General features: G+C 50.4%; 1 protein-coding gene across 1 annotated transcript in view; it reads right to left on the bottom strand.

Annotated features, from left to right (window-relative positions):
• Positions 1-22,403, bottom strand: part of LGR6 (leucine rich repeat containing G protein-coupled receptor 6) — a 146,842-nt gene that overhangs the window by 62,650 nt on the left and 61,789 nt on the right. Inside the window, exons 3-4 of the mRNA XM_074925442.1 lie at positions 21,328-21,399; positions 9,373-9,444 (exon numbers count right to left, since the gene is read on the bottom strand). Coding sequence (XP_074781543.1) covers positions 9,373-9,444; positions 21,328-21,399 — 144 coding nt within the window. The remainder of the gene's footprint in view (positions 1-9,372; positions 9,445-21,327; positions 21,400-22,403) is intronic.

Raw genomic sequence — 22,403 nt, 5'->3', positions numbered from 1 at the left:
CTTTTGAACTGTGTGTCCCTCTCCAGCTGTGAATCCAGCTGTGAGTGTAGAGGACCAGGCCCCTCTGTGAGTGATCCATCTCTGAAGGCAGGTGAGGAGCTGAGATGAGCCAGGAGATGAGCCTCTCTCCCAGTGCGTCTACTCTCTCTTGACTAAGGGGTGCCTCTCAGACACATGGAGATGAGCTCAGCTGGAGCCTTCCACACTGCTGATGTCCCACGTGGGGTTAGATGACTATGTGTGTCATCATCTCTGTGCCACCTATGTCGATACTTTTGGGGTCTGGGGTCTACATGAGGTGACATGCAGCCACAAGTCTCTGTGGGAGGAGAAATGAGCTACCACAGGGCAGGAGATAAATGTTTGGATGTCTTTATCAGCAGGGAGAAATGTGACTGGAAGCTTTGTGCCTATGCTGCTGTGTGGTACTGAGTCAGAAACCTGCTAGTGTCCTAAGGATGCCCAAAGTCTCTCCAAATCCCAGAAATTAGCTATTAATGCAGTTCCTTCCCAGTCTGGAGGAGGGAACCCCAAGGAAATGCAGATTCTGGGATTCATGGCCATAGGCTAGAAATCAGATCAACACACTGAAAACACAGGCTGGTACTGTGGACCTGAACGACAGTGGTAACTTTGGGAAAGCTGCAATGGGCCACTTAGAAATCTTACCCTCCTGGAGCCCCTGGCCTCAAAGCCAGGTGAGACAAGCTGTGATGGCTGTCCTGAGGCCACCATATAGCCGCCCATACCGGAAAAGCTCTGACACTCTTCTGACTGGCACTAATTCCCCCTTCCCCCTCCAAACTGCTGTAGGCAACAACCAACCAGACGAGCCAGACACACGCTAAGCACCTTCCCAAAGTGCTGATCTGTGAGAAACTCCAGAAAGAGCCAGCCATTCTCATCACTTTCCATGAGTATTTGAAAAAGAAAACCCAAGAGTTTATCTTGATCTCTTAATCCATCAGGTTTCTTTTCGCTTTGCTTTCTCTACCTCTGCAAGCCTGGTAATTATAATTTATAGCACCTGCTCACTTTGAAATACCTTGGACTCCTTTTGCCTGGCAGAGGAACAGACACAGTGCCCATCTGCTTTAGGTAAGTGCTCACAAACCACAAAGTCGTTAATTAGACTGACACACGACTCTTCCAGAATACACATGGTATGTTGTTACTGCACCTATAAACCACTGGTAACCAGATACTCTGCCAGGGGATCACAACTGGATCAGAACATTACGCAAAGCCTTGGCACCCCTTGCAGGGCTCAGAGCAATGCCATCAGGTGTGCGTGTTCTTTCTAATCCTCCCCACTGGGCTTCCCAACATGCTTCCCAGATAAAGCAAGCCTGCTGGGAAGCAGCTCCCTCACACTTGGTAAGAGGCTCAGTCTCCAGAGCTTTGTATTCTCTTCTTTTGAAATCCAAATTCCTCTTTGTATTCATCCAGTGATCCCTGCCAAGGTCTCCTTCCTGACAGCTCAGGCTCCAGGCAGTGATGCCTCCACATCCTGTAGCTGACAGGGAGCAGGGCAGGTCTGATTCTGGCCCCACAGGCATGGCTGCAGCTTCAGAGGACCTGTGATGAGGGGTGTTTGTAAGGACAGGTGTGTCTGATGTGGATGGGGGTATCTGGGTGGATTTGACACTTGCCTGCTCAGGCTGGCTGGCATCCATGGGGCAGAGTGAATCATGAACACCTCTGGTCGGGAAATGCCGACCATAGTGGATGCCTCCCTCTGGAGGAGGAGTGGCCCAGATCACATGAAGCCCCTGATGAATGATACTTGGTGATAACACAGTAAGTCAACCTGGAGCAGCCAAGCTCTGGGTCAGCACATGAAGTGATGGGGAATTGGCAGAGATTTATGTTGAATGACTGGAAACCTCCACTTGATTTGCCAGTCTTTCCAGCTCTGTGTTAGAGTTTGCAGAAGGAAGCCCTGTCAGTGTGCTTGAAATATTATTTCCCATAACTCAGGACTGCATCTTTCTTGGTTGGAAAAGGTATGGGGGGATCACACAGGGCAATGGGAACATCCGCTTGGAGAGCACCTGCAGGGGGACACCCCGACCCCCTCATCTCACCTAAACTTCTCTGAATCTAAAGTCAGTTTTTTGGCATGCTGTCTGTCCTGTGAAGGACTGGACCTTCAGTAACTTAGGTTTCCTGAGAAGCAGTATGCCTCATCTAGGTAAGTTAAAATCAGTGTCCTCCCATTGCTGGTTCCTGAACCACAACACGTCTTTTGTGGGTTACACCACACCTGCCATGGAAAATCCTGCACACCTGAAGCTCATGGGTTGGCAGCTTTGAGAAGGCTCCTTGCCTGAAGACAGACCCTCATCTTAGACAGATCAGAAGGGAAAAGCAAGGGGAGGCTCACAGAAGGAGAGCAGTGTAAGTATGGTCTTTGTGACACCTGGCCAGTGTTTCTCCTTCCTTGTTCCTGGTCTTATAGAGACAGACGTGAGAGCAGGGCCCAGGCCATGTTAACAGAGACCTCCTGCTTCCCCTCCCTGGAGGTGGAGTCCTTTGTTCAGGCTGCCACAAAAAATGTCTGTATGGGAAGAAATACAGGGTGCATGTGCAATGCAAGAGGGCTCCAGTGTGGAACAAGCTTTCCCGGGAGAAGGTACTCTGGAGAGTAGAGTTCATGCCCTGACTGTGCCACAGGCTCTCTGGTCATTCTGGACAGGAGACTGCTACTTCCATGTGCATCATCCCTCAGTTAAAAGGAGGAATAACTTTCCTTCTCTCTCTGAGTGACAACATTTCTTTCTGCCTGGACTTTTCTCTCCTTGAGCATGTATGTGCAAGTTGTTCTGCTGTAAGAGACTCCCAAACTTGCTCTAGACTTCCTAGTTGGTACCATGACCTCACAGCATGCCTCTTGCAGAGCCTGAGGAGTGTCTGGCTGCCTGCACTGTCCAGCACTCTCAGACAGCAGCAGAGGGACTTCAGGACGGGTCTGAACATGCCTCATGCCTGGGACCCCAGCTTGGACCCCAGCAGTGCAGCAAAGGGACCCAGCAGTTCAATGTCAAGTGCTGCCAAGGCTTGGGTGCATGTGGCCTATCTTAGTGGGCATCCTCTCTGAATGCTCAAAAGGCAAGATGCCACCTTTGGAGACAAGTGGACTTTCCTCATTACGGTTTTTCACTTTCCTATTTCAAAGCCTCCACTGACACATTAGGTTTTGCTACATTTCAGCTCTCACTTGGTGTTGGGCAGGCAGTAAATACTGCCCTCTCTCTGTTCCACAGTGGCTAGAAGCATCCCCTTCTGTCCCACTTGTTTGGTCACCTCATCCCTTGAACTGCCTGGTAAGTCCTACTGGTAGAGCTATGCTCAAAACAATTGTTCTCAACTTCCACTTGGTTTGGCTGCTTCTGTTGTAAACCTGAGAAAATACTTGTGTATTGAGAAGTCTGGTTTTCCTCTCCTGTGTCAGCTTGTCCATAAGAGATACATACTTTCCCTTCAAATCCTGCCTGAATCCCAGAATGATGAATGTGGACATCAAATACAAATATCTGAAAGAGCAAGAAAATAACCAGCACACAATCCCTTTCTGTCTAGTAGAGCTGTCTGTTCCACCCCACTCCTGTTGGCTCCCATTTTCACCTCCCTTTTCATCTGTCCTGCTTGCTTAGCATGTGTTGCCAGCTTGCAAAGCAGATAGTTAATATTCCATGAAGTTTCTTACAAGTCTGGTAACTCATGAATGGTTATGATGTGCCATAAAGCCACTTCCCCTTCTGAATGGAAAAAAAATAGTCTCTGGGCAACGTAAGTACACTGGGTCTCAGATAGGCTGACCAGTAATGCTTGGAAACCATGCTGTGGGTGACCTATGGACGTTCCAGGCTGGCTAATTTTTTAGCAATGAATACACAGAAGTCTCATAAACTTGTGGAAAATGACTCAGATATTTGAAAAAGAGGGAAAAAAAATATCTAATGCAGACCTGTACTGGAGGCTCTTGGCCTGAGGCTAGTAACTGCCTTTGGAGAAGTTGTGGCAGCACCAGCGAAACCCAAGCAAAGCATCCTAGCTCTGTATCTGCCTTGAGACATAGTGACTGTCCACACTGTGCCACTCCCGTTTTTCCAATCAGGTTTCATTTATCTTTATGGAGCATTTCCCTGTTTGAATGGAAAGAGAAGGAAAAGGTGGTTACAGAAGAGCGTCTCTAAACGTGAGCTAGAAGGGGAATTGCAAGACTCTGCAAGCACCGGCTTCTCCCTTGGGGGAGCAGCACAGGACAGAGACCCAGGATGAAGGCAGGTCATGCTTTCACCAGTGTGAGACACAGCAGTGGTACAATCTCAGAACACACACTGTGTCAGGGATGTCCCATCTACCCAGAGCAGGGCTGTGCCTCACAGCCATGCTGGGCTTAGTTACCAGACATGGTTTTTGGGCCTTTACCATGCCCAAGGGTTCTCTATTTATACAGAGACTGTACAAAAAAGAGGAGAAAGTGCAAATCATCATCTTCTGGTGCACTCTACACTTTCAAGCGGCCAAGCTAGACACACAGACAGGGCTTGGTACAGTGACAACATGAGGCAGAGCTGGCTTGTGTCTGTCCTCTCAGAGAATAACTACCTGTGGAGGACAGCTATCTCGGAGAACAACCACCTCCTGTACTCCCTATGCTGAGGGCAGGTTTTACTGCAGCCTCTTGGTGATCTGCAGTCAGAGTCTTTCTGACAGGCACCTTCTGCCCATCCTTTAACCAGGTAGCTCGGAGAGGGAAAAGGTCTCTATGATGTGGGACACTTCTGAAACTTTTGCTTCCGGAGACTGCCCACCTGGCTCAAAGAGTTGGGCACAGCACGGAAAAGCGACTATAGGAGACCAGGATGACCTCTTATGGCTTTACCCTGAATTCTTGTTCAGCACAGAAATAACAGAATGGGTGAGGCAGGTTCACTGATGTGAGGCTACAGAAGATACTACCATTTTTCTGCTTGCTTTTCCTTACAGAAACCTCTCTCCTGGGGCTTTTAATCTGTCCCTGGTACTTCCTCTCCTGGTGACTGGTGGTTACACATACTGACTGTGTCATTGCAGAGGCATGGAAACACCTTAATGTGGCAAGCGGAGCCAGGACACCTAGGTCCTACTCCTGACTTAGGGAAGATCACTTTGCCTTCCCATGCTTGTGTCATTCTTGCCAGTGCAGTTCAAGCACTGACAGTGAGCAAACACTCTAGGAAACACTTCTGAGTGTGCAGCTAGAGAGGACTATGTACAGGTGTTATTGTCTTAATGGGGAAAGATCCACAGTTTGCCATGTCTAGCAGTTCTCACTAATTTGCTGCTTAGCTAATCCCTTTTCAGTTTCTCTGATCAGGTGAGATGTGATGAAGAACCAACCCAACTGCAGCAGGTCCCACCTTCCTGAGCTAATAAGTGGGATACCTGTCTGGCTCAGGGAGAGAGGTGTTGCCAACAGCAGATCTTCCACAAGGGGTTATGCTGTTTTCCCAACACAAATCTCTTATTTTCTGATACTATTTGATGCTATTTCTTATTTTCTGATTGAATGATGATGAGATTCATATAAGATTCATATATTGATGCTATATCTCTTATTTTCTGATACTATTTCTCAAAGCTGAGCTTCCCAAAGAACATGTTTAATTAACTAGTCATCCATGTAAAGATGGTCCAGAAGCCCTGGGTAGTCCATGATCATGAGAACATGTATCCAGGCTCCCTCAGCTTGTTTTGCCAATTATTAGGCCTAGCATAAAGGACACAGCCAGCATAGAGATGAACCAATAACCAAATTGTATTTGATACAAAAGGGTCAGTACATGGGTGAGCGCTGGGGGTACAAACAAGTCAGTCAGATTATACATAATTGACATCAATCCCACTGACCCCAACAACACCACCCCATGACCAACAATGGGTGGGATAAATAGTGAAATGTAGTCTCACACAGAAGGGATGGGAGACAACCAAGTCAACAAGCCAAATACATAAGACCGAGGAAGCCACATACTGAATCTCTACACAGCCCGTGTTTACAAAAGCCAGACCTGACTGGAGCCCAGTCCCAGGGAGGTGGGAGGTCCTTCCCCAACAGGGAACTCCACACAGTGCATCCACCTCACAGACAGACACTGCCCCTCCTGCAAGTGGTCCCAGCTTTTACCCCTAAGTGGGACACCTGACCTTGGGTTACTCACTGCGGGACACCTGGGGCTCATTTACCCAGTGGCTCTCCAGGGAAGGAAAAGGAAGGGAAGCCTAAAGCCTTCTCCAGGGAAGGGGAAGGAAGGAGGGAAGGAAGGGAGGGAGGGAGGGAGGGAGGGAAGGAAAGGAAAGGAAAGGAAGGAAGGCAGGCAGGCAGGAAGGAAGGCAGGCAGGCAGGCAGGCAGGAAGGAAGGCAGGCTAAAGGCAAACTCACCCCCCCTTTGTGAAGGGCTGTGGGAATCACCCATATGTCAACCTTAATTTGGGGAGTGGGGTTGAAACCCCAGCATTTCACGACTGGAGGGATGCTTTAAACTTCATACCATGAAATGCTTATTTTCCTAGCAGGAGCCTTCTTTTGAACTTATTTATTCTCACTGTGCCTGGTGACTGGCAGATAAACTGTGGGTCTGGCTGGTGTAGTTGGGAGCAATGGATGGAGCAGTCTTGCATGTCAGAAGTCATTGCCCCTTCTCCCATCCCAAACCCAGCTCTTGTCAGGTCTAAGAGGTTTTTCATTTTTTTAAGAAAGAGAGAGGAGTGAGAGGCCACTGTCTCAGTCCCTCCTGTGCGCAGTTTGTGTCTAGGACAGGAATTTGGGTCTGATGAGAGGCTGGGAAGGGAACCTGAACCTCAGAGGTGGAGCTGGGAAGGCTCAGAAGAGGTGGCCCTGGTCTGGGGGAAAGAGGATCCTAAAAATGGATGGTGATGAGAAGAGTGAAGGAGCCCAGAAGGACTGGACATGGGTAATTGTGCACTACTGAGAAGAAAGACCTGGATGAACTACCAGGGGTAAGGGGGTGAAGGGAGCTCTGAGAGGGGAATAACAGCATGGACAGGTTGGTCGAAAGGTCCAAGGCTGCCGGGGAAGGGCAGGAGGTCCCTGCTCAACCACCTTGGACCCTGGATGGGAGCCTGCCAGCTGGGAAAGCATGCTCTGGGGGCAAATGGGACACGGCTGGCTAAGCAACCTCTTACCACTGCTACTGTGGCTCTTGAAACCAGTCCTAATATGACAGGCATTATGCAAGTCCTAACCAGTCATGCCCTGATATTCAGCCCTCTGAACTTATTCCAAGCCTTGTCTCCCTCAGGTTGACTGAAGCAGCTTATTTCTTCCTTAAAATTTGCTCTTACTGTTTAGTTTCTGCAGGCAGAACACAAGATCCCAGCTGGCCTGAGTTCTCCCTCCTCGCCCAACTTTGGAGGCACTTGGGGGGCCCACACTGGATGAGGTGGCCTCAAAGTACACTAAGAACTGGTACCTCTGTGTTGATTCAAGATAAGCCATCCTCCCAGCCTGAGCCTTAAATGAAGCCCAAAAGTGCTGTGAGCAGCTTCTTGAGCATTTTGCATTTCTCATGTGCCACGTGGTATTTCAGTGGAGGCTGTTGGCTGAGGGGATGGAGTGTGTGGACCTCTCAGCACTAGCCAAGATGGCCGTCCATCAGCAGTGTGTGCTCCAGGGCGAGTGGCCTGAGCAGCAGTGGTGTCTGCAGGTAATTGAACCTTCAGAAGCAAAGGTTGGGTCTATCCAACTGTGGGCTCTGGTGGCACTGGTTGTCACACATTTTCATGGGTGTAGGAGAGACAGGGTGATGAGGGAAAGGGGCATTCCTGGGGCAGCCACGTTGCAGTGAACTTCTGTGTCATGTTTCCCTTGAAAGGGAAGTCACTTGGAGAACAACCTAATCTCCAGATCCCTGGAGTGGGGGGTCTCGACTCTGGCGGCACTGGTGGTGAATTCAACACATTTTAACAACAGCCACAACCATGTGCCAGTGGTGTTTCAGCAGCAAATGTTTCAAATCTCTCCTGGCAGAAAGAATATTCATATCCTGCACAGCCAACACCCCCATTGCAAATTAATATTTAAATTAATATTTACAGAAACTCCTACTTGGTTCTGGGAGGGCCACACATGGAGAACTGTGCCCAGTTTTGGGCTGCCCAGTGTAAGAAGGATGAACAGGAACCAGATAGGTCTAGTGGAGGGCTGGCAACTGAGTTGGCCCCAGAGCACTTGCCCCATGAGTAGGGGTGGACAGAACTGTGTTGGTTTCACCTAGCAGAGAACAGGCTAAGAGGAGATTTGCTAGCAACCCTCACCTAAAGATGATGGAGCCAAGCTCTTCTGAGTGGTTCCAAGTGATCAGACAGAAAGTAATGACCACAAATCACGCTCCAGAAGTTTTAGGTTGTATTTGAGAAAAAACTTCTTCCCCAGAAAGAACAGCCCCAGGTCACGTCACCAGCAAGGGGGGAATCTCCATGCTTGGAGGGTTTCAAGGCTGAGATAGACAAAGCTGCCACTGTCTCACCTAGTATTGATCCTGCTCCAAGCAGCAGGCTGGAGACCCCCAGAAACTGCTTTCAGCCAACATTTCTGTGATAAAAAGACAGAGTAAGACTAGGACTGAAGTTAAAGATTGGGGTTAAGGTTAATTTTTCAGTAGTTCAGCCCAATTCAGAATGCTCTTACAAGCTTCAGCAGTGCTGCTTACATCAGCTGGGCAATTAGCAAACAGACCTTCCCTAAATTCAGTGGCACTACCAGGATCTGATTGCAGGTGTGTCCACACAGGAAAACTGCAAATATTTCAGTTATGTGTGCTTTTTAGTGAATACAGTAACATAAACCTGCTGTAGATGTAGTTAAAGGAAAAGCACAACTGAAGCCTCAGCTGCTTCTCATGGGTGAACCACTAAAAGTGTTTTAAAACATTTCTACCCGGACATAACTACCTTCTATCTGGGTCAAACAGCCCAACTCTCATTCTGACAGACCAGAACGTCCTCTGTGCTCCCTGGCAGGTCCCTTCCCCACTGTGGTCTGCAGTGGAGAGAACAGAGCCCCTTCTGGGTGGATATTTTCCAGCATTCCTTGAAATATGCATTGGCACTGGCGGCCTTTTCATCACGATGCACACATGGGGAGCTGTAATTTCAACATCCTTTACCAAGACAGTGTTCCTTCCTTGAAAACTGCCCTCCCCTCCCTTCTATGCTAAGTGACAGTAATCTTGGCTTTAATTGGAAAAGAAAAGGAAGAAGGGACAGAACATCCTTGACAAAGGAACTAATGACTCAAATGCTGGGAAGCCCAGAGCCCCCAAGGGACTGTGCAGCTCGTGGCATTGATTTTTAATGACTTACAGAGATTGGAGGTTTGGAAGATCTCTCAGTGCCTCTGCAGGGATGCGACTCAGCTGATTGTTCTGCAACATCCTATAATTAGAAATAAGAAAACTTTGTTAAAAAAAAAGCTCCTGACACAAAATGGAGGATGCTGCTGCTTGTTTCTGAAGCTGTCCTAGACTCTTTCTGGAAAGCTAGAGGGGTTGGAAAGCACCATGCTGGTCACCCAGGGCTCCTAAGCAAGCTTGCAGGCTGCTGGCCGGTGAGCTGCAGTCCAGGCTGGCCGGGATCCTGCAGCAGAATGTCCCAGGGGTGCTACAGTGGGGGATCCACTGGGAGGATGTGACCATAAAGGGGCCTCACCACTGCACACACACATCTGTTAGTCCAGAGTAATACCAGTGCTTTCAGCTGAGCTGTCCGATATTTACACTTGTGTAAGACATCCTCCTCGCAGTGTGTGTCACTGGTGGTTACCTCTGCAGCGTCTGTGGAAACTAGCCTGTGGGCAGGTTTCTTATTCAACTTGTGGGACAGCTGCAAACACAATGGATGAGGAGCCAGCCCATAGCTGTTTGCTAAGGGGCTTGGCAGCATTGGCACTACTTGCAGCAGTAACTGAAGCTGTTGTGGAAAAAACCAAACCAGCGCAAGGGCTTCAGAGTGAGCAGGTGACTGGAGCTGCTGGGCTGAATGGGCAGGACCAGGAAGACTTCTCAGAAACAGAAGTGAGTATAGGGCATGGAGAAGGGCCATGGACACCAAGGAAGCTACACAAGTGATTGGAGAGGAGGAGGCACTGGGAAGCAGTGCTCCTGCCCCAGGGGTGGGTGTCTGACTGGCTCTAGATATTCAAGTAGGGTCAGAACTGGACCACAGAAGTATTTCTGAGCTGGTCAGCTGCTATCCTGTCTCACTGACCTCCTGGAGCACCACGCATATGAGTTTACTGGTTTTATCATCTCTGGAAAGGCTCAGTTTTTGACTCTGGACCATACTCTGTTCTGAACCTACTTGTTCCTTTGAGAATTGGGACATCATGGGCACATACTCCTCTGGATAAGAGAGACATCCCAGTGTGGTAGCTGCGCTGGGAAAAGTGCCTAAAGAAAGGAATGTTTTACATATCCAAGGTTTCTATTTCCAAAACCTTCAAGGAGTGGTTGGAGATGACATGAAAAGGGAAATGGTACTTAGGGGGCTGTTGTAATTACTACCAGTGTCAAAAGGACAGAGCAAGGCCTTAGTAGTGAGGGGCAGCCCAAAAAGTACCGATGCAAACAAGAAAATTTCCCACTGTTGTGACTGCTAGCTTTAGTGCAGAGGATTTAAAGGTCTGTCATGAACGGAAAGTTGGAAAAAAGACAGTTTTAGAGACAGTCTCTAAAAAAGGGAAGCTATAGGCCACATAACTCTTCACTTTCTGGAAGAAAAGGGGGTCATACCATTAGATTATTTGTATACACACAGAAGAAAAAGCGGGGAAACAAGCAACTGTCAGTAGTGGCTAGTGAAGAATGAGTTGTGCCAAAGGAATCTAGGTTTTTTCTATACAGGGTAAAAGGCTGAGGAATGGGGAGGAAAGCATAGACACCACCTACCATGACTTTAGCTTTACTTTAGTAAGATGTTAAATGCTGGAATGTAAAGCAGGAGAGAAGACATGTTTGATGATTGGTATAAAAAGGCAGCAGAGAGGCCATACTCAAACTAATAAATGGTTACCTCTCAAATGAAGAACATGTTTAAGGGTCCACAGCATTTCTTCTGGAGATGACACTCAGTATTAATGCTAAGGACCTGGAGGATAGCTGGGGGGGGGAAGATTGTTAACTCTGCTGAAAACACGGGGCTGCACAAGGTACCTTTTACATACGAGGAGGGGTGCAGAGATCAGCTAGGTTGGGAGAGTGGCTGGAAAATGCAGGATACTGCAAGGAGACCAAGAGAAAGGCTCCATGGATGGCTCCAACAGCTGCACAAATCCAACAGGGCATGTGCATGGAGCCCTGCCAAAACTGTCTGGGGCTGGTGGGGATCCCAGGAGACTGGAGGCAAGACAGACTTGCTCTTAGGAGAGTGCAGAGACCCTGAATGGCTACATGGGGATGTGAGGAGCAGGACATCAGCTGTGATCCTTCTGCTCCTCTTGATGGTGGGGAGGTTATGGCCAGGCCACGCTGTCCCATCTGGGACCTGCCCTGCAGGACATGGGGCAGCAGGAGAGCAGCCGGCGGACAAGGCAGAAGGATGAGGAGATGCCAGATCCTCACCTGTGGGGAAACTAGAACAGAAATTACTGAGGTGATAGAAGAATGCAATTGGGATAATTTGGTCTAGAGGAGAAAAGGCTCAGGAGGCAGCGTGGGAATGTCAGGCACAGAGATGTGCAGTGTGCTCACACACCACTCCTCAGCGGCAGGGCAGGGCAGGGCTGGGCGTGTTTGAAGTGGCTCCCTCTGCCCGTGTCCTCCTCCCGCATCTCCTGCGCAAAGCTGGTCCATGGGCAGCACAAATGGCCCAAGTGTCCTGGTGCACACAAGGGGCAACCCGAGCCTCAGACACCCTGACAGTCTCAGATCCCTGCTCCACCGGCTCCTGATTTCCCTCTGATCATCCTGTCACACCAACTTGCCATTCTTAAAACGCTTCCCCTCATCACCTTCCTGGGTGATCTTCTCACTGCCTGCTCTGCGTGGACACGGGCCAAGCACAGGGACCACGGAGCACCATGAGCTTCCTCCCTGATGCAGCCAGAGCCCACTCCTGCAGGGTGCAGGCTGCAAGGCTGGTGGGACCCCTCTGAGAGGAGCATCACCCACGGAGGGTTGTGTGCCTGCTGTGAATTGTGCCCTGGTTCTCCTTCCACGCTTGTGAAAGGGGAGTGTAAGCCCCAGTGATCAATCCCGTGGGTGCTCTCTGCAGCCCACAGGGATGGGGAAGGTCATGCAGGAGGACAGCTGTCACGCGAGGACCAACACAACTTCTGGTCCTGCATCGGGATTTGTTTCTGTAGCTGGGGTGTGCTGGGGAGATAAAACACTGGGTCCTGCAGCCCAGTGAAGCAGTACAATTCCGTTTTGTCAAAAATCAGGAAGATGCACAGCTAAACAGAGAGTGATAAAGTGGGGCTTTAGGGAGCGCTGTTGGGGTTTTGGTGGGATACCCACTGGATCTCAGTGGCTCTATGAAATCTGAGTTCAGTGTTCAAGTTGATCAGTACAAGTATCTGCAGTCAATATTAAAGCAAACCCCATTGTCATACTTCTGCTGTATCCTGCTGCCTCCCCTCTATTACAAGTCTCTTCTCCAACCAGTTACACAGACTGAGAGACTTTCCAGACACTCAGCAGCATGTAGCAGTTCCAAAACGAAGCCATTTCATGCAGATAAATGATTGGAGTTCTGGAAATTGCAATCTTTCACAGCAGCAGGGCAACTGCAGAAGTTTTCAGATGCTGGGACTGGAACAGGAAGCAGTGCTTCTTCACATGGCATGTAATTACTCCAATAACTCGTCATTATAGAATGATACAGAGACACCAAAAAATAGTTCCAAACAGGGTTAGATAATTTTCTACCCTGGTTTTAAACAAAAAGTTCTTCATTCAGCCTCAAGCTTAGGAAAGCCCCAGCTCTGCTCACTGGGAGCTCAGGTTTGAGCAGGAAAAGGCATGCTGCATCTACCACTGGATGGCCCAGGACGGCTTTTCTGACAGTCTGGTCGTAAGGACAACCCCCATCAGGCCCCTGGTCACTGCAGCCAATCCTTACATGTCATGTTAAACCATTCTGGAATGTTTATCTATTTTTATTTTCATAAAAGATCCTTTCAACAACAACATATAGCATGATTTTGGCAAGAGCTCAAATAATTGTTCCAAAACTTGGAGGATGATGTCATGGAGGTCCCTACAGACTAGCTGAAGCACATCTCCTCACTGTGGCATCTGGTTCCTGGGGCTGCTCTGTACTGGGGTGCTCAGGTGCTGCTACAAAAGGAGGATGGAAAAAGGGTTCAGAGGACAGCAGTACACCTGGAGAGCTGGGACAGGGTCACAGGATCCCTCTCTAAGTGGTGACATTTCCTCTCTTGGGGTGCTGGTCTTGTGTAAAATGGAGGAGGACAATGCTCACTGAGGAGAGCACCCATAGCAGGACTCCTGGGCTCCAGACCAGCCCCAAGGACGGCTGATACATTTTACATTAAGGGGTCACTTCATGACTTATATGAACAGCATTGTAAAGAGGGAATCAGTCATCTCCTGCAAACCAGTCATCTCCTGACTTCTTGTCCCTGAAAGCCTCTGGCATGCCCTGTCCCCTCCCTGAATTCATGCTCCACCAGGAAAGGAAACTGTGTTCCAGGGTGTGTGCTTGCAGGATGGTGCAGGGAGCTGCATGAGGGAGCTAGGCACCCCTTGAGTGACTGACTGAAGCACAGGCATGATCTGTAAACCTGGACCTCAGTCCACAAGGTCACAGCAACTCGAGGATCCCCAGTCACACTGGCCCCAGCCCTTCTCCATCAGCATCTGTCATTGTTCCTGCCTCTCCATCATCTCTTGGCTCCAATTCACACAGAATTCCTGGACTTCATTAGCTTTCCAACTGCAAGCTGCTACTTCACAGCAGCCTGGAGACAACCTTAATCAGAGCTTGACTTTCACCCGTGAAGCAATCTCACCACCTATCCAGCCTTATGCCCACTCTGGTTTGTGCAGTTTCTCAATTGCTGGGTGCAATTTTCTGTCTTCAAGCAACTGTAACAATGAATAAAGTCCTACAGGACTGTGCTGGTTGATTAGCCAGAATCAAGTGCAGGACTAGGTCTTCTGGACAAGCTGATGACATGGACAAACATGAAAAACAAAGACCATTCAGGCCAGCAAGTGACCAAAAGTAGGTCTGGACCCACTGTCCCACTGTCACCTTGGGTTTGTACTGTTCAGGTCACCATACTGGAGCTTGCAGACACTGGCAGACGTGGACACACAACCTGCTATCCACAGCATAAATCACAACCCTTCAAAGGTCATGCTTTATTTTCAGAAGTAAGAGGATTGTTTGTTGGCAGACACCTTGTCTAAACAACCAGAAAAATGCTGGGATCAGGTCCCATCACACCAGGATCCTTGCACAAGACAGTCTCAGCAGACTTACAGACCTCAGAGGTACAGGTCTGTGCATGATAAAATGTCCCCATCTTGGGAGGCTGAAGTGACTCAGCCAGCACAGTCAAAGGGCTGTTATTGCTTGAGGCAACTGTGCCTGGAGCCCATGCATGGGGATTAAAGACATTCCAACCTTTGCACGTTCCTCTTCCCTCCCCATGGGAGCGTCTCTTGGATGTACCACACCATTCCCTTTGTCTCAAAGCCATTTCTGTTCTGCACAGGCTCGGCCTTGTCAAAGACAGAGGGTCTATCTGGGAACCCCTGAAGTGTCCCAGGCCACCTGCACACCCGCCATTTTGGGGCAGCATGGCTTTTTTTGTGGTGTTTTTTGATGGGTGTTCACAACCCAGGCTAGTCAGTGCCTGTCCTGGACCACATGAGATGCTGTGATTGCAGTTCAAGGTGGAGAAGAGAAGGAGGGACCAGTGGGGGTGGCCATTGAGTAGGATCCATCCATCCAGGAAATGTGGCATGTGCAGAGGCAAGGCCACTCTTGTCAGGCTCGCTCCAGCCCACCTGTCGATGGAGACCGGCCATGGGCAGCTCCGGGGCAGTGTGTAGGTGAGAGCAGCTGCAGGCAGCACTGGGTCAACATGCTTGTGCAGGCAGGTTCTGGGCAGCTCTCGTGCCACTGTCTGTGCAGGCAGGCTGTGGGCAGCGCTGGGTCTGCATGCTCTCGCAGACTGGTTGAGGCTTGTTGAGGAACAGAGCAGTGGGGTGGGCCACCCCAGCTGGCTGCTGCGGGTGCAGGGTCTGCAGCCAAGAGGATGCACCCAGGCATTTTGCCCTCCACACTTTGGGGTGAGGCAGACTCAGGTTGTGGTTGTACTTGGAGTCTTTCCTTGCGGAGTTTGGTGTGGGATTCCTTCTTGGGCAGTAAGTACTGCTGCTGCTGCAGCATGTTCAGCCAGGAAAGTAAGAGGCCCTAGCAATCTTGCTTGTACAGCAGAGCATTTGATGAGGGATGCATGTGTGGGGGTGGGATGTGGTGTGAAGCCATGGCCAGCACAAGCTCAGCCACACGGCCAGCTGTGATGGATGCTTCCTGGCTGATGGAGCTCCAGCCAGGGCACTCGGAGGTGAGTGGCATCCAGGCAGCTCACAAGGAGGTTTGAAAGGACAGGGAAGTTTCCAGTTTTCCAGAGACTTTGATTAAGCAGCATATTCTGCCATTCTGGAAAGCTCCAAGACTGGGAGAGCATGGACTAAAGAGTTAATTTTGCAAGGGAAGAACCTTGGCAGAGAAGACAAACCAGCCTATGGAGCTGGTTTCTAATGATCCTGGCACTGAAGCAGACTCAGGAGCATCAGCCTCCACGGGGAGGGTGTGGGTTGGCTATGCTGCAGAGCAGAGCCCCTGGGAGAGCAGCACTTGCAAAGTCTCTTTCCACAGGGATGTACCCATCCATTGAGAAGACCTCAGAGCACCAGATGCTGCTGCTGAGCATCTGTCACTGTCAGTATGCTCCCATTTGAGGGGAGCTGAGGAGGTCACATCTCACCTTGCCTTTGGTTGGGGGTGACTCAAGGCTCGGTGCATGAAGATCTCAGCATATTCCCCAAGATCTCAGCATATTCCCTTGTCATGATGTTCTGTTGGTTAGTGGGGCAGCCTGGCTTTTCACTTGCTCTCTTCCAAGTCCCACACACCTGCTTTCCCGGGTGTACCCCTGCATGTTTTCTGCACAGGCCTATCTTCATGGCCGCTTTCCAGGTGGTTTTTGTGCAGTGAAGCAGACGGAGGAGGCAGAGCCAAGAATCTGGTCCTGCTTCCAGTAGCTCTGGGATTCAATCCGAGGGCAAGGAGAGGACCATCTGCACAGGCGGGTTTGTGGAGGAATTCCCAGGGTGTTTCCCATCCTTTTTTAAACATAAACTAATTCTCTGGGAAAGCACCAGGCCCCTTGACAGCCCAAAATGCATAAGAGAGTTTACTTGTGGACAAGCAATTAGCTCTAAGGCCCTGGCACATTAAAATCAAATTATGAAAATCATTACAATCCCCAGCTACCAGCCTCAGGTGTCCTCGGGGGACAGCCCTGTCACCAGAGGTAAGATCTCTGATCCTGCGGTGACTCAGCTACCGAATACCTACAGGCTTCAGCTGGCCATGTTTGGGGAGCCATTCTCAACCCCAGCCATGCCTATCACACCTCAGCCAGCCTGTGACAGAGCGTCCGTATCTGTAGACACAATCTGTCCTGAATATCCCTGGTGCCATCTACTCCAAAACCTGCTAGTTCTGTCTTCAGATACAAAAAATATGTATTTCCTTCCTTACTGCAGCAGCTGCTTGTCCTTGTCCTATGTCCAGCCTCATTCACCTCTCCTTTCGGTTAAGTAACCTCCGTTGACTCATTGTACATTTAGTTCATCAACAGACCCCTGATCCTTCTCACTGCTTTTAAATAAAACAATTTGGTTTTCTACTTCACTGGGCTGCAGGACCCAGTGTTTTATCTCCCCAGCACACCCCAGCTACAGAAACAAATCCCGATGCAGGACCAGAAGTTGTGTTGGTCCTCGCGTGACAGCTGTCCTCCTGCATGACCTTCCCCATCCCTGTGGGCTGCAGAGAGCACCCACGGGATTGATCACTGGGGCTTACACTCCCCTTTCACAAGCGTGGAAGGAGAACCAGGGCACAATTCACAGCAGGCACACAACCCTCCGTGGGTGATGCTCCTCTCAGAGGGGTCCCACCAGCCTTGCAGCCTGCACCCTGCAGGAGTGGGCTCTGGCTGCATCAGGGAGGAAGCTCATGGTGCTCCGTGGTCCCTGTGCTTGGCCCGTGTCCACGCAGAGCAGGCAGTGAGAAGATCACCCAGGAAGGTGATGAGGGGAAGCGTTTTAAGAATGGCAAGTTGGTGTGACAGGATGATCAGAGGGAAATCAGGAGCCGGTGGAGCAGGGATCTGAGACTGTCAGGGTGTCTGAGGCTCGGGTTGCCCCTTGTGTGCACCAGGACACTTGGGCCATTTGTGCTGCCCATGGACCAGCTTTGCGCAGGAGATGCGGGAGGAGGACACGGGCAGAGGGAGCCACTTCAAACACGCCCAGCCCTGCCCTGCCCCGCCGCTGAGGAGTGGTGTGTGAGCACACTGCACATCTCTGTGCCTGACATTCCCACGCTGCCTCCTGAGCCTTTTCTCCTCTAGACCAAATTATCCCAATTGCATTCTTCTATCACCTCTGTAATTTCTGTTCTAGTTTCCCCACAGGTGAGGATCTGGCATCTCCTCATCCTTCTGCCTTGTCCGCCGGCTGCTCTCCTGCTGCCCCATGTCCTGCAGGGCAGGTCCCAGATGGGACAGCGTGGCCTGGCCATAACCTCCCCACCATCAAGAGGAGCAGAAGGATCACAGCTGGCATCTGGGTGCAGGTTGGTATCCAGCCCAGCAGCCTGTCCCATAGCCTTTGCTGGCTGTCAGAGTCCAGCAACCCCAGGAAAGCTCAGTGTGTAGCCGCATGGTGACTTGCCCTCCCTAAGTCCTCTTCTGTCTTGTTTCTCAACAGAGTCAGAATGGTTAAGTATAAACTCGGTGCTTTGCCTCTATCTAAAGCGAGGAGAGAGGACTTTCCTCTCTGTTCCTGTCTCTTAATACCTGACACCCCAGCGTTTCTCTGATCTTTCCTGCCTCATGGGCTCTTCAGAGTTCCTCTACAGATACCTCCTTCAAGATCTGTGTTTTTTTGGTGGAGATTAAAATAGATGACTGGGGGAGTGGTTATACTGGCCCTAAGGGAGCAAAGATCTGCTCTGGATGGGGAGCAGTGCAGTGAGCAGCTCGTGTCACCACGAAACGCAGTGCTCTGCACAGTGTAGCTTCATGGCAGCCCCACAGGACATGGGTGTAACTGGGGCCAAACTGATGCTCCCCAGTTACCCAGCATGCTTCTTTATGGTACATGAGGCACACATTTCACACCCATTTACAGCTGGTTACCCCCTGCCATATTAGTGTAGCAGCCACTGTATCCATAATGGCAGCATCCTATAAATCACAACAGTTCCCCATTAGCCCCTAATGCCTCCTACAGTCTTTTGGGTTAAAGTTGCTCCTCTCAGTTTCAAAGTGCCAGGTCTCATGGAGATCTTGGAGCAGCCATCTCACAGGGCAGTCTTGCCCTCAGCAGGCTTGGATCAGGGTGGAGAAGCACAGCAAGGGAAGAGGGAACTGAGACACGGTTTGGGAAGAGGATGAGGATTTTTGGTCACTCCCAGAGTGCAAGGAGCAGGGTGAGCCAGCCCCACAGTCTCTCTCCAGGCTCTCCACACCTGACCACAACCAAACTCTGAGGGAAGGTGCAAGGTGCTCTGCAATGGGCTGGGAAGGGACACCCTGCCTCTAAACTCAGTTCCTGCCTTGGTTTATCCAGCCTGTAAAATGGCAATATTATCATCTTTCCCTTCAGGAGTTTTTGATGATTTTATTGTGCTTTCAGCGAAGTTGTGGTGCTTCTGTGGAAGGCACCCTGCACTCACACTCCTGTCTTGAGGAGGTCAGACGGAAGTGGAGTGGCCCATGACTCTTCAGCAAACCAGTGACAGGAAGGACAGTTGTTCCCCCTGGTCCATGGGGAGACAGAGCAGATTGTGCTGAGCTGCTGCAGAGTCACCAGCCTCAACCAGGTCACTGCTCCAGTCACCTGAAGGACCTGAAGGAAACACACGGCGGCCTTCACCTGCCTTCTTCAGCACCTTGTGCTTTCCCACAGTCTTTTCTCAGCAGAGGAAATCACTCTCACAGTGACAAAGAAATAGATGAGAGTGAACAATTGCTGTTTCTGGAGGGTGAAGGGACCCACATCTGAATCCATCAATGACCTCACTCCTGTGGAGCCCACAGTATAGTCACAGAAAACAATCAGGGCATCTATTGTAACAAGAGCACATGACAGGCCAACATACCCTTGCAAACAAGCCAGGGAAGCACCAGTCTTTGGAAAGTGAAATGCTCCCAGTGGAATGAGGGCTGGCCATGCCCTTGCTTTTAGAAAGCAAGAACTTCTTTAAGTAAGAGGCCCATGGCGGGGACTGGATGGGCCACTCACTGTGAGTATCAACCCTTCCTTTCCTGGCCTTGGAGCTGCGCTAGTCCTCTGCATACCTCCGTGGGAAAGGTCAGGGGGTTAGAGTAAATCTAAAGCATGTCTGCAGCCAGAGGGATTGGTATGACAGCCCAAGGGCCACCCTCTGTCACTGGGCACAGCCTGGCTGAGAGCAAGGCAGGTTGTCCTGAAGCATGAACAAGACATCCAGGAATCGGCTTCTCCATGCAACCATTTCCCAGCTCTGATCCTTCAAGCCTCTCCTTACAATGGGGTCACTTGTGAACATGTCCCAGCTGTGGTGGAGCACACCGGGTGTCTGTGAGCCTGTCTACACACGGGCAGAGGGTAGAGAGAGCACGGGCCTCTCCTTATTGCAACCTGCAGGGAGCTGTGCTGGCTCCGGAGGGGAGGCATTGCTCTTGTACTCTGCATCTGTAGTTACCTGGGCCTGACACAAATAGAAATTGATCAAAAGCAGCTTTAAAAGATCCTGCGTTCCCAGAGTAGAAAGTTCCTCTTGTTGAAATTGGGTGGGAGAGCTGTGGTTTTTCCTCAGTTCCTTTGATTTGTTGCCTAATGCAGGGGATGGATAAATCTCTAAGCCCTGAGATTTAGGGCAGGATTCATACTTTACTTCTTCAGAAGACGTAGTAAACAGCCCTATGCTCTCTAATCCTGGGAGCAGGTTTGTACCTGCTCGCTCTGTATAAACTGGACCAGCTACAACAATTTCACATTGTGGCTGAGTTCAAAACATCCCCTTGGGGATCAAGTGTTTATTGCAGGAGATTTTTAAGATGCTTCATGAAAGGGAGAAAGGGAGTCCCACCTCAATACCCTGCACAGACCCTGCAGGACTGTCACACAGATGCAGAAAGTGGTGTGACTGTATGAGCAGTGAGACACCCTGTCCTGTAGAAAAATACTCTGGGGAGGAACTTGCTGGTAGCTTTTGTCACTTAGACCTTCCCCACTGGTGGGTGGGCAGAGGTGGGTGGCCTGCCCACGATGACAAGGAGGCCTTCATTTACCAGGGTTGACAGTTCCCAGGCATGGCCTGATTGCTGCAATGCTCCCAGAGCCAGCTGCACATGTCCCCATCACCCTGTGGGCAGGCTGGGCTCTGGATGAAGTCAGACTGTTCAAGGATCCCACCCTTCCCAGGGGCAGTTCACTCCAGAGCCCTGCAGAATTCTCCTGGGCCATGCAGAAGTTTGCAGCAAGGGCAAGCTGGTTGCAAAGAAGTGGCTGAGCTGGGCAGAGCACAGGAGCTTTCCGTGGCACCTGCCAGAGTGCAGATATCTGGACCTTCGAGTTGCTCTCACCCAGCCCCAAGAGTCTGCAGCAGAGCAGATGTGGGCCAGTCTGGGGTCTGGACACCACGTCTCGGGGAAACCACGTTAGGGAATTTGGTGAATTTTATGCAAAATGTGAACCTCTGCAGGTTCTCCTGCGGCGTGTCTCCACACAGCATGGAGGGCTGTGCCCTGGAGGTGATCTGCTCACGGTTTGCTGCAGCAGAGTAGAAGGAAGCGGTGCAGGGGGGATGGCTTGTCCTTGGGGTGGGACACAGCTTCCTACTCACCAAGGGCCCTGTTAGCCAGGTGGGTTTAACAAGTGACACTACATTGCCTTGTAACTCTGCCTCTCCCTCTGGGTGGCTGCAAGTCCCCGTGCATGGTCAGTGCCAAGGGGCAGGGGGGGGCAGTGGTGGCTCTGCAGAGGGGAGTGAGTTACTTACAGAATTTTCAGGCTGTAGAGGCCAGAGAAAGCTTCCCCTGGGATCCTGGAGATCTGGTTTCCAGAGAGGCGTCTGCAACAAAAAGAAGAGCCAGTAATGTCTCAACATCCTTGTAATGACAGTCCCTTGTCTGCAGAGGCTTAACAATTCATGTGTCTTGCTACAGTCCCTTTGGGGAGGAGACTGCAACACCTGCAAGCTGAGCCATCCTCGTGCCATTGGGATCCTTTGCATATCATCCCCTCTTACAGCTCGGGGAACAGGCAAATTATCGTTTATTACTCCTCCCAGACCCGAATCCAGTGTTTTCAGCATCCAGTGACAGCTCATGGATCAAATCACCCCCTGGATACCTGCAGTAGACCCCACGCCACAGAAATTACAGCACAGGCTGCCAGTGAGAGGAACCTCTGCTCAAGGGCACTGACCCACCTTCAGACCCTGCTCTACGCCAGGTGCCCGGCAGTGAGGGGGGAGCAGGGGGAGAACTACTTTCTGCTCATGCACAGGTCCTGGGAGGATTATCCTTAAATCATGGACCCATTTCTGTCCCTTTTGTCTGCATGCAGCCTGTTTCTGTATGATGCAGGTTCTTTGATCAATGCCACTGGATTTGCTTCCAACCCTTAATTCCCAGCCCTGCTTTGACCTGTGGCATCACAGCTCAGGCCCAGCTCCTTCAACACATGATTTTGGTATCATTGCTGTGAGAGGAGACCAGGGAAGGGGCTGGGGCTGGGGGGTACTATGTAGGTGCCCACAGTAGAGTCAGCTCATCTGAATATAGTTTTGAAAACCAGGCCAGAAAAGTCAGAAGTGGTTCTTGGATGAGTTATGACTGGAGAAAACTGTAGGAGGGAAGGTGAAGATAGGGACAATGCAGCCTGGGAAGCCTGACGAATGAAGATGAATGTGAAGGGATGGGAGAAGAAGACAAAGAGCAGCATCACAAAGGAAAGTGGGACCATCGGGGACACAGAGCAAAGAGCAGGGGATGTTCAGAACTAGCTGAAAGAATTTATCCAAGGAAACCCGTGGGATTCACCATTGTACAGAATCATATGATCAGAACACTC

This window comes from Athene noctua, chromosome 23 (genome assembly GCF_965140245.1).
Source record: "Athene noctua chromosome 23, bAthNoc1.hap1.1, whole genome shotgun sequence".
In the NCBI taxonomy this organism is placed as follows: domain Eukaryota; kingdom Metazoa; phylum Chordata; class Aves; order Strigiformes; family Strigidae; genus Athene; species Athene noctua.
This window is presented reverse-complemented; position numbering and strand designations above follow the sequence as displayed.